The sequence below is a fragment of the Cottoperca gobio genome, chromosome 7, assembly GCF_900634415.1.
Source record: "Cottoperca gobio chromosome 7, fCotGob3.1, whole genome shotgun sequence".
NCBI lineage: Eukaryota > Metazoa > Chordata > Actinopteri > Perciformes > Bovichtidae > Cottoperca > Cottoperca gobio.
The window spans coordinates 12565038-12577139 of NC_041361.1; the positions used below are offsets into that span (position 1 = coordinate 12565038).

Consider the following 12102-nt stretch of genomic DNA (forward strand, 5'->3'; position numbering starts at 1 on the left):
ATGTAATGGTTGCTGCCTGCAGTCCTTAACATTAACTCAATATGATATTGTTCCTGCACTAAAATTATCATTCCAAAATACAGTTAGAGTTATATGTAGGATTTGGACGCAACTGCTTTTTTTGTTACTTTCTTGCCTTCAGGAAATGTGCTTGTTCAGTTGCGTGTTTCTGTCCCCCACAGTGCGTTGTCAGCTAGAGTTAGCATCCCCTTTGCAGATCAGTAGCACGGGATTGCCATCCTCTACCCTCTTTCTGGAGTGAGCACATGTTGGCTGTAAGAGAACCGCATCTCCCCTGCGTCAACGCTGTTTTCTAAGCCAGCCTAAATATGTCACTCATTGCAGCTTTTTCTGCAACTGCCAGCTACAACAGAGTCCTGTCTGCAGCTGGGATGCTTCCCAGGTCGACTAGCACACAAAGCTGGAAATAGCACAACTACTGCTCCACAAACGGGGCTAAAAGTCAGTGCCAGAGCCTTTATCATCCCTGTGATGACCCTTTTCAAAAGAGTCTTTGTCATGGAACATTACTGGCTATCATAAAATCGTCTTAAATAATTTGTCTTGAGTTTGGATAAATCAAACCATATAACGTTAGTATATAGGATGGAGAATGATGTTCATTGGAGGGTCAGATTGTTACCCCATCAAACTTTACACCGGCTGATATCTGAACAGTCTTGGTCCTCCCTGGCTCACGGTTGGCCATTCCTGTTGTAGCCAATCCTTTAGTTGTGCATGGTGCTTCTAAAAATAATTTTAAAAGCATCCAAAACCTCATCAAAAATGTATGCTAAACTGCACTGGGAAGAAATATAAAAGTCAAAGTAGCAATTTAAGAAAACACAGATAACATTTTTTATTTAACCTTTGTTTATATAGGTAATCTCATTGAGAAAAAGGTCAAGACACAAAAGCAATACGACGTACAAGATGGGATGTAAATTGCTAATTGGCCCCGGTGAGAGAGGAAAAAAAAGTTGTCTCAGGACAGAAATTATTTGACTAACATTTCCTCTTGTCTTTTCTCTCACAGTCAATAAGCACAAACCATGGATCGAGACGACGTACCACGGGATCGTAACGGAAAACGATGACAAAGTTCTTCTGGACCTTCCTCTAATTGCACTGGACAAGGATGCTCCTCTACGCTACGCAGGTGAGAGAGGAGGTTTAATGCTGCTGCTGCTGCTGCTATTCCTTTATGCCCTCAGCTTCATTTCACTTGGAATGACTCATTTTACAATAAATAAAAAAGAAAACCCACGACCGGCTCTGTACCATTAAAGCTTTGAGATTGTGTTTCATGTTATGGATGCAGAAAATCTATTCATCTATGAATAATGTAAAATTCATAGACATTTCAAGGACATTGATGTGTAATCAGTTTGGTAGTAGACTATTTATAAACTGAACCAGTAATTGTTTTAAACAATACCAAAACAAGCTTTACTTAACATGAAAGTACAACCCTAATGTAGGATCAGCATTATGCTTTGAAAGCATTAGTATGGCATCGTTAATATATTCATTAGATTATATAAAGTGCTGCAGGGATGAGTCCTAAAACCCGGAAAATACATTTTCACGTTTTGTTCTACGCTATAAAATACGTCAGTAAACACCCCACTTGTGAATTTTGAAGCTTTTACGTGTCTTAAAAAGGCGTTTGCTAGCTAGTGGCTTAATGAGACTACAGAAGTTGTGAAAGTATCATAAACTTTTGTTTGCCACAGATCTTATTTTCTGCAATAATCCCTTGACATGTCATCCCTGCAGCACTCTTTTTGAGATTAAATGTTAATCATTAATCATTAATCATTTAATGCACTGCTAGCAAAGGACTCGATGGCATTATGCACTTTTGATTTTTATGACATTTCTGTCATACTGACATACATCTGGCTTCCATATCCTCCAGATTGGCCCTTTTGATATCCAGATCAAAATACTCTTTCATGTTTTTCCCCTCTCAGTGGAGAGGTACAATTAATGTACTTTATGTACCAAGGCAGGATTAACTCTGGCTTCAAAGTACCACAGCACTGGAAATGATTTCCCACCATTTTGTATCGCATAAGTTGTGTGATCTTGTGTCTGTTAGTTCCTCCACACTCAGCGCTCTCACTCCACTCCACATGACCTTTTTCTAAAATCTCAGATTACATGTCTGATTTAGCAAGTGAGGCTTTAACATCCACGTGTCAGTCTGTCAGAGGAGATGCCAAATGTAATATTCTTCACAAAGTTAAGTTAAATGTAATTGTTCTCAATAGCTGATCGGCCTGGCAGTTTCTGAGGTTGACAGCTTGAGGAAGAGGCCCATAATATATGAAGGGCAGGGAGTTGAATAATATGCCCATTCTCGGCATGATGTTTGTCTCCTTTCACAGTAAATTAGGATTGAATACTGAGCTTGGTGCTCCCACTTCTTTCAGCTGGGGCTCCCTTTTTGATGAGCAGGGCTTTGCGAATGCACCGCGTGTCCCTGTGAACTAGCTCTCTCGAGACAGAGCAAGCAATCTGGCTTCACGTGGCAGCAGGGGTGACCAGCTCTGTCGTGCCAGCCTCCTTCTAGTCGGTCCATCTGTGCCAATAAACAAGGTTCAGTGTAAAGCTGACCTCGGGGCCAAAGAATCACAGGCTCTCAAGGCAGATTAGTGTGAATATTTAGCATGAATGAGGATTCACTCTATGAGTTTGTGTGTATTACTGAGATCTAGTGTGGGATTAGCTTTAAATGTGTCGTTATTTGTGTGATGAGTTCAGTCAGGACAATTGGAGCTGAAATGTACGAAACCAAAGCTCTTGCAAACTTGAAAATGAGCTCCGTGTTCATGGATGACTGTGCTCTAAAAAAAAGAAGAAGCGAAGAACACAAAGCAGGGAGGTTTTACTGACCAGATCTGGGTTATTTAATTCATGTAGGAACATTAGACGTCCTTGTTTCTGCAACACAGTTCCTGTAAATGGATTCCAGAGAATCGCAACCCGAGCCCGGATAAGCGGTAGACGATGGATGCAGAATATACAGCATATTGATCTATTAGCCAATTATTATTCTCTGATTATAATTCACTGTACTTATTTAGTGCCAGCGGTTAAATTACCACTGCGGGTCAAACCTGTGAAGTCAATACGTAACAATTATTGTGATGGCCTGTGTCAGCAGTGAGAAGCTGAGGAATTCCTGAAGCCCCGGTGTGAGCTGGTCATTAGAGCTGTGGTGAACACGGAGGCCCACAAGTCCCACTGCATGACTGGCCCTGAACAGCAGTCCCTAATGTGAAATCCATTTCTAATTGTTTAGTAGGTGAAAACCAAATGACCAGGTCCAACCCGCTGGAGGCCCTGACAGGGCTTTAAAAACAACGACTGCGCAATGTTGTCAAAGCAACAGGCTTATGTTATGTGAGGAGAAAATGTAATTTAACATGTTCAAATGTTCAAATGTCTTGCTTTTGTAGCATTCTTTCCATTGATCAATCATTCAAACTAATGTCAAATCCCCCAAATCATTTAATTAGGAAATGGAACTTTCTCCAGTAATAAATAAATATATATAAATATATATATATATATATATATATATGGTGAAGTAGGCTGTATATTCTTTTCTACATCATACATTTTAGTCATGGTTTTCTTTGTGGGTTATCCTTCTCCTTTACAATAATTCACTATGTGTTTTCAATTGGGTAGGAAAACTCATAACAATATGCAATAATTAAGATTAGTCAGTGTATATGATTGAATAGTGGCATTAAAAGGGGCTAGAGGCCACCACATTTGGGCTTTTATGGACACATCTTTTCTCTGGGGGGCTTTTCCCCACTAACTGGCTACTCAATATCTTTGTGGATACTGTCATAAACTTCATACTTTTATTTATTCATACTCCCAAATTGCTTCTTATCTTAAAGAATGATTTTTCCCCAATTATTATCAAAGTGAATTCATCAATCCACCAGTTTTCCATCCACTAGTTTTCTCAAAAGAAAGTGTTTTGAGAAGATGAACTTGTTTGAAGACAGACTCCAGAATCTCCCAAAACATGCTGACATTGAAAAACAAGATTTCTGTTGCTTGTAATTGGCTGTTCTGTCACTTGTCACTAGTTGGTTTGTCTGAAAAAGAGTTTCTGAATCATTAATAAAACTGCCAACACTTTGACACAACCAGCTTTACATAAATGTTTTAATACTTCCTTTCTTTCATCTGAAAGACGTTCTGCTTGTGAGAAACTGATGGTGATTTTGTAAGCAAGAGTATATTTCCTTCCTCTTTCCTTCTATATTTCTCTGTGTTTTCTCTGAGCTTCTAACTTGTCTTTTAACTGATCTGGGTTTATCTTCTCTCCCTTCCTTGTAGAGAGTTTTGAGGTGACTCTCACTGAAGAAGGTGATCTTGGGCTCTTTCTTCTGCCTTGTGCTTAGTTGTTACTATTAACCCACTAACTCAAAAAAACAGCATTCACACTTTTACACAGAAACTCCCGCCATGCTCTGTAATCTCCCCATTTGGTTTTCTCGATTTTATGTTTTTCTCACCCTTAATTTTTTTGGACTTCCAACAGCTGGATGAAAAGTGTGATGTGGGGCTGACTGTACTTAGAAATATCTGTGCATGAGACATCCATTGCAGTTTGCAGACCCTAACAGTTTTTCAGCTGTCACCAGGAAACAGAAAGCTGCTTTTAAACAGGAGTTTTCAGTCACTTTGCTGCCATTTTGTCCAATTTAATCCAATCCTTTCAATTAAGAAATATGGAAGGAAAAGCCCATTTTTGACACGTGTAATAATAAAGTAAAAAACTTTAAAGGGCACATAAGATGATTTCAGAAACCTCTTAACACCCATGGCAATTGGAGCAGAAATCGACACTAAAATTGGTCTTTTAAAGAGGATAAAAGCTCTGAAAGAATGTGAACATCTGAAAGGCATCCTCCATGTTTGTGGTGCCTCTCTGTGACCTATAATATCTATGCAGGTACAGTGACTCCTGTGGACTTTCTAACATTAAAGTCTTCAACTGAAAGCTGCTGAGATTGTTAACTAATGCAAACTCTCTCTGCTACGAAGTTTCTATTGTCGCATCTTTGCCTCAGTGGATCTCTTGAGTTAATTCTCCACCACTAATCTCTTCCATTAGCATGGCTGCAGTTGTCATTTGATGTGGATGTCAAGCAAGTTGATATTTCTAACCCCAGTTCTCATCCAGTATTTATTGTTTGAATACTGTTTTTGTAGAAGTTCTCTTATGATTTTATTTTATTTTTGATTCATTTTGCAGTAGTTTTGGGTGAGAGGCGAAATTATACAGGAAGACCTTCTTTGATTTAAGAAAATATATTTTCCGGAGGTGTTGTCTGAGACCTTTTCTGGTTTTGATGACTGGATTGGTCCTTATCTTAATGCTAAATGCTCTATTGTAAATATTTTTATTTATGTTATTGTTTCTATCGTACGATAGGCTGTATTCATTACAGTGTTAAATGATCTTCACTTCAAATACTGTTCTTTATGTACTTACTTTTTGGGCTTGGTTTCATGAATTTGATTTCTAATATCCTAAGTACCCTCGTAAAATGCCTGTCCATATCTTTTCGGTTTCTGCCTGCATGACTGGATGCAATGTTTTCAAGTGGCTTGGAAAAGACACTCTGTCTTCTATGATACTAAATGTCCCACACCCGCTCCCAACTCCCCCCCCCAAGTACTCACCCATATGACAGTGCTTTTGGGCTTCCTCCACAGACACCACCCACCCCAATCTACAACTCCCTGGCACCCAAAACCTGTGGCTGATCTTTTTTTGTTCTTTTTTTTTTTTAATTTTTTTTTTGCGTGAATTTATGGTTTAGTTTTTAACATTATTTTTCATTTGAACAATATAATGTCACACCTGACATCAGTTATTTTGAGCAAACTCTCTTTTGGCTCTTGACGTGTTCAGGTGAGATTTGCGGCTTCAGGATCCACGGGCAGAATGTCCCCTTCGAGGCAGTGGTTCTGGACAAGTCCACTGGCGAGGGGGTCATCCGGGCCAAGGACAAGCTGGACTGCGAGCTGCAGAAGGAGCACACCTTCACCATCCAAGCCTACGACTGTGGAGAGGGTCCTGATGGCGCCAACATGAAGAAATCCCACAAGTGAGTCAACCTCTGCCAGTTCTGAAGTGTCTGTACCTGATCTGAACCCGGAGTTGTCCTCTTGTCTTGACCAGATTTAGTTTAGTTTGTGGAGTGCAGCAGTCAGTGCTGTTAAAAAGAACAGAAAACAGACTTTCTTCCTGAAGAGCTTGTGTTCTACTTAATGTGTTTTGACAGATTCCCATTTAAAAGGGAATGAAGTTTAGTGAGTGACCATACAGTAACTACTCCCTGTAATCTGTAAGACGCTTCCTGTTTCTTCCTGTCCATGAGGTGAGGTGAGAGCGGCAACGATTGTTTGATGAGTTAATCAGTAGAAAATGAAAATGTTCATTGTGAACATTTGCTGTTTGCAGCTTTTTGATGTGAGAATTTGATGTCACACAGTAAAATGAATGTCTCTGGGTTTATTAACTGTTACACACACAATGAGACGTCACCTGGGCTGAGAGACAAAACAAACATTTTGGAGACAAAAGGTTGATTAGTTTCAGACCCAAGAAGAGGTCTAGTTCTAGTCTGGACAAAGAAATCTTCAAATCAATTATTTCTTTGTGAGCAATATTTGACCACCAGAGAGGATAAATTAAACGTAAGACGCCGCAAAGCGCTGCTTGACTTTATTATTATTATTATTATTATTATTATTATTATTATTCCCGGTGCGTCCAAGAAGCAGTGATGTGAGTCACCTGTCAGTCCATATGACTTGTTCACTTCTCTGTTATGGCAGTTTGTAATACGTCAGTTTGAACATAAATGGAGCCGAACACATCATCATAAAGTGTGACAATAGAATATTTTGCTGTGGTTAAACAAACAGCGTTGAACATCCCCAGCTGACGGTGTCCTAACTCAATCCATTTCAGGGCCACTGTCCACATCCAGGTGAACGACATCAATGAGTATTCACCAGTGTTCAAAGAGAAGTCCTACAAAGCCACTGTTATTGAGGGAAAGAAGTATGACAGCATCCTGAAGGTGGAGGCAGTGGATGCCGACTGCTCTTTCCAGTTTAGTCAAATCTGCAACTACGAGATTGTCACCCCTGATGTGCCCTTCACCGTCGACAAAGATGGTAAGAACCTACACCTAGCAGCCTTGTGGTTAATGCAAGCCGCAGTCCATGCCTGAGGGCTGCAATTTTATTGACACACATCACATCGATCTGTGTAAACGCAAGACTTGGAATTCAAGGCAGCCTGTTGCCCTGTTAGACGATGACGGTCTCCTTGAAATGTCACCCGAGTTGGTCATTCTTTATCTTCCTGTCTTATTAAACAAAATGAAAGATCCAATAAAAAAAAGGCATCAGATATCCAGGCTCAGCTGATGTGAAGCAAAAGGAAATGCAGACAGCTGATAATATGAAGAGAACAATAGGTGTGAAGTTTCATAATGTTGAAGGTGAAGGTGCTCAACTGTGACATCTAATTAGTGTTGGAGGTGCAAAGAAAAGAACCTGAGACCAGATCTGATCTTAGTCAAACACATTCCATGACTTTCTTTTAATCACTTGCATGCTAATCAGACTCTGTGTACACATTAGCTCGGTAATGAACTCTCAATATAGCATCTTAAGGAAAAAGATGCAAGTCAAAATATATTACCCTAAAGAGATGTCAATAATACAACACACTTTTAGTTCAGCTTGACAGTAAATCTCTTTAGCAAATACTTCTTTTTGGCAGCTTTTTTAAATAGTTTGTTTTGGCGTGCTGTTTATCTGCTCAAAAGGTTTTGATACATTTTCTGGCACAGCTGCAGCTTTGAAATTGAACAAAGAGCGCTCTCTCCTTTTTTCCTGCTTTACTCAGGCTTCATCAAGAACACAGAGAAATTGAGCTACGGCAAAGAGCGCATGTACAAGCTGACTGTGACCGCCTACGATTGTGGAAAGAACCGTGCCTCCGAGGATGTTCTGGTCAAGATCAGCGTCAAGCCCACCTGCAAACCCAGCTGGCAAGGTATCAAAGCTCTCCTCTACTCGCTGTAGCTCTCCAACTGTTTAGGTGTGTCTCTGTGTGGAACAAAATCAATCCACAGATGCGGAGTTCACACATGATGCCATTGTCAAAAAGGTCATTTCACTCCTTTTAAACCTCAAGGCCTTTTATCATGTTCGTTAGGATTGAAGTACTTCTAATTGAGTAATTACTATTGACTGCTCACAGGTTATCAGTGCTGTGCTGCAGGACATCTTTTATATTATTTCCTCTCTCTGGCTTCGTCTTTCAGGATTCAATAAGAGGATTGAATATGAGCCTGGCACAGGTAGCCTGGCCCTTTTCCCCAGCATGCACTTGGAGACCTGCGATGAGCCAATCACGTCCATCCGAGCCAACATTGAACTGGAAACCAACCATATTGGGAAGGGCTGTGACCGTGATACCTACTCTGAGAAGTCCCTGCACAAGCTGTGTGGTAAGTAAACGCTCCACTGGAAAGGGTTATTGTCAGAAGTGCATCGTTAGAATCTAATTGCCTTTTGTGCTCTTTGATTGTTTTCTAGGAGCCAGCTCCGGCACCGTGGAGCTTCTGCCTGCACCCAGCAGCTCCGCCAACTGGACGGTCGGGCTGCCCACAGACAACGGGCATGACAGCGACCAGGTGTTTGAGTTCAATGGCACCCAGGCCATCAAGGTTCCCAATGGCATGGTGAGCACCAGCCTAAAGGAGCCCTTCACCATCTCAGTGTGGATGAGACATGGCCCCGGGGCCCACGAGAAGGAGACCATCCTCTGCAACTCTGACAAGACAGGTAACGTCGCCGGAGAAGAGAGTTGTCTAAGATTAATTTAGCTTTACCTGGACTGTGTCAAGGTTTCAGTTTGACTTTTCTATTTTAAGAGGAGTTATTGGTTTGGAGGTTGATAACTTTAAAACACTCAATAAACAAATAAACCTACATTATTAAAGGCAAAATAACAAAAGAGTAGCTCGACCCACCATAATAAAGATAGAACACTGCCTTCACTCCCGCATTGATTGTTTCTAATTCAAAGAATATCGCACAATGACAACTACGTTGACCTAAGGTAAGTTTTGTTTCTGATGTTGGTAAAGGTTTTCTTACATGTGTAATAATTGTAAAAAGTCTGCGGAACAAAAAAGGCCTGCACAGTTTAGAAACACATTTTTATTTTTTCATATCAAGTCAAATCACATGCTGAACTTTTATGTGATTATATTTATACAATCAAAAACTACTGATTAGGTAGACACAAATGACTTAAAACGTGTACCATACATTCAATACGTCTTTAGTCTAAATACTGAATCTACATATTAAACACTAAAACTGTGGAGCATGGATATTAGATGTGACGACAGAAGGGGTGAAACAATCATGTTGCACGATCAATTTAATCTTTAGGTTATTATTTGTTCAAATTAATTGTTAATCTTAATATGTTTTACGGAGTCTGACCAGCCACCTAAATAACCTGGTATTGCTGTTACAATATATATATATATATATATATATATATATATATATATATATATATATATATATATAACAAGCACATAAATCTTAATATTTGTACTGTTGGTTCTTTTTTCTTTCTTTTTTTTCTACATGAAATTATTTATTAATCATTAATTAAATTGACTTGCTGTTAGTTGAGAAATTGATTAAGTGTCTCATACTGGATCAATTCTGCGTTAGTAATGTGTTACATTTCACCCAAGGCAGGGATGTAACTAGACTCATAATTTCCCACTATTATGGATACTATACTGTAATTTCCCCAATTATCTTCGATATATCCATCTTCGATATTATCTATCTACATGAGAGGAAGACGCAGCCTTTGAGGTCTGTTAATGGAAGAACTTCACAGTCCATTTGAATTATGTAGATCTATAAGCTAATGCTCTCTAATTATAGCGCATGAAATCATATGATGATATCATTGTTAGATAGTGTAGTAGACTAAGCCTATAGATGCATAATGAGAAATGTACTGGCTGTGCACATGGCTACTGGCTTGCATTCACACATAAATGATTCTCTTCTGTCTAGTCATTACTTGTACACATAATACAATAATACTACAGGCTGCACAAGCTTTTCTTTTATTCTATCTTATTGTTTTTTTAGTTTCCTTTTTGCTTCTCATGGCCTCTATAGAAGATTCAGCAGCTGAGTTTAAAACATACTAATACCAGTAAATGTCTTCTTTTCAGTCTTGTATTGGGGCAGTTGATAAAAAAACAAAAACAAACCCATCTTCAGAATATACACAGTTACATTAACATTAGAGTAGAGCTGCAATGAAGCGTTTAGTCAATTGATTTATAATTAATTACTGTTAAAGTCATTTTTCATGCAAAATTTGCAGAAAATAAGATAAGTTTTCCTGAATTTCTCTGTTTTCTATCATATTAAACAAAATATCTTTGGGATTTTGGACTTACAAAACAAGGACATTCAAAGACATCGCCTTGGACTTAAAGTGGGACAGACATTTTTCACTTAGCTATTTTATAGACCATTCATTATTGATCATTTAATGTAGAAGATAATCGGCAGTCGTATTTCACAGTTTCATACCTTGATCTTCTCGTATTCTCTCCTGCAGAGATGAACAGACACCACTACTCGCTGTACGTCCACAACTGCAGGCTGATCCTTCTCCTCCGCCAGGATCCCTCAGAGGCAGAGAACTACAAGCCAGCCGAGTTTCACTGGAAACTTGACCAGGTCAGCTGCTTCTAATAGCACACTTTGTGTTTAGAGGTTAGAGTATGATGGACTGTGTCACATGTTATATTGCTAACAGTGAGTGAACTATTCACAGTCCCGATTTCAGCTTTTCCTTCCCTCTGTTGTGTTCTTCGCAGGCGTGCGACAAAGAGTGGCATCACTATGTGCTGAATGTGGAGTTCCCCAATGTGTCTCTGTTTGTGGATGGAACTACCTTTGAGCCCTTCCTGGTAACAGAGGACTACCCACTGCACTCCTCCAAGATCGAATCCCAGCTCACCATTGGTGCCTGCTGGCAAGGTAAGCTCTTCAACACATTTTTTGTGAGGAATGCTGTAAAATGAAATAAGCCGTAATTCTCTTGTGTGACAAAATATATTAATTTACAAATAAGTCTGAAGCACAAATGCATCTTAAAGAAAGACGTGAATCTGTCCTGCATATGGTTTCTGTATGTTGCTGTTTTTGGTGGCTAAAAAGGTAAAAAGATGCTTTAATGCTATCTGATAATCTGTTATTATATTTGTTGATTAGAGCATGCATGTTATTTTATTAACTCTTTGTTAGATTCTCAAATGATGCACCATGGCTTCGTATTTAGCATCTGAATCTCTGCTACAGATCCTCAACCTTCCTCCCTGTCTCTCCCTGCTCTCTTGTTTCTGTCCTTTACAGACAATTCAGGACATGACAATGACACTGAGTCAGTCTCTGAGCCCACCTCAGGTTGCTCAAATCTTTCCCTTACTCCTTAAATATGTCCATGTGTCCTCAATGTCCCACCACGTTAACTGCATCCTCATACCATTTAGACTAGAATGATTTCTTACACATTCTAGATGCAGAAAGATTTGTTTGGAGCATGATGTGTGATTTTAATGCTTCCTGCACCATTTTCTTTTTTTTACGTTTTCTTCATTCTCCATTTATACGCTCTTCTACGCTGCAGCAGCCAGTTTTTCAGCTCAAGCTGAGCAGAAATAGACATAATGAGCACAAAACTTTGACCTGGCTGCAGCATTTTGATCGTGCAGGCTCTTATTTCAGAACATGACCTTTGGGTCAGAAGCAGTAACTGCCTCCAGTATCAGATAACTGAGCTACAACAGTACACACACACACACACACACACACACACACACACACACACACACACACACACACACACACTCTGTATGATGGTGTGACCTTGAGATGTGGAGGTCCAGATTTGTCTCTGCAGTGGCGCAGACATACAGT

At 39.6% G+C, this 12102-nt stretch overlaps 1 protein-coding gene across 4 annotated transcripts in view; it reads left to right on the forward strand.

Moving 5' to 3' along the window:
- Positions 1–12102, forward strand: part of clstn1 (calsyntenin 1) — a 37020-nt gene that overhangs the window by 13460 nt on the left and 11458 nt on the right. The window contains exons 2-11 of one of the 4 annotated variants that reach the window (XM_029435686.1): positions 1037–1159; positions 4372–4401; positions 5957–6152; positions 7022–7230; positions 7970–8119; positions 8391–8576; positions 8665–8913; positions 10739–10860; positions 11001–11163; positions 11539–11589. In XM_029435686.1, the coding sequence (XP_029291546.1) occupies positions 1037–1159; positions 4372–4401; positions 5957–6152; positions 7022–7230; positions 7970–8119; positions 8391–8576; positions 8665–8913; positions 10739–10860; positions 11001–11163; positions 11539–11589 (1479 nt within the window). The remainder of the gene's footprint in view (positions 1–1036; positions 1160–4371; positions 4402–5956; positions 6153–7021; positions 7231–7969; positions 8120–8390; positions 8577–8664; positions 8914–10738; positions 10861–11000; positions 11164–11538; positions 11590–12102) is intronic. The other 3 variants (XM_029435688.1, XM_029435687.1, XM_029435689.1) reach the window with 3 other exon arrangements.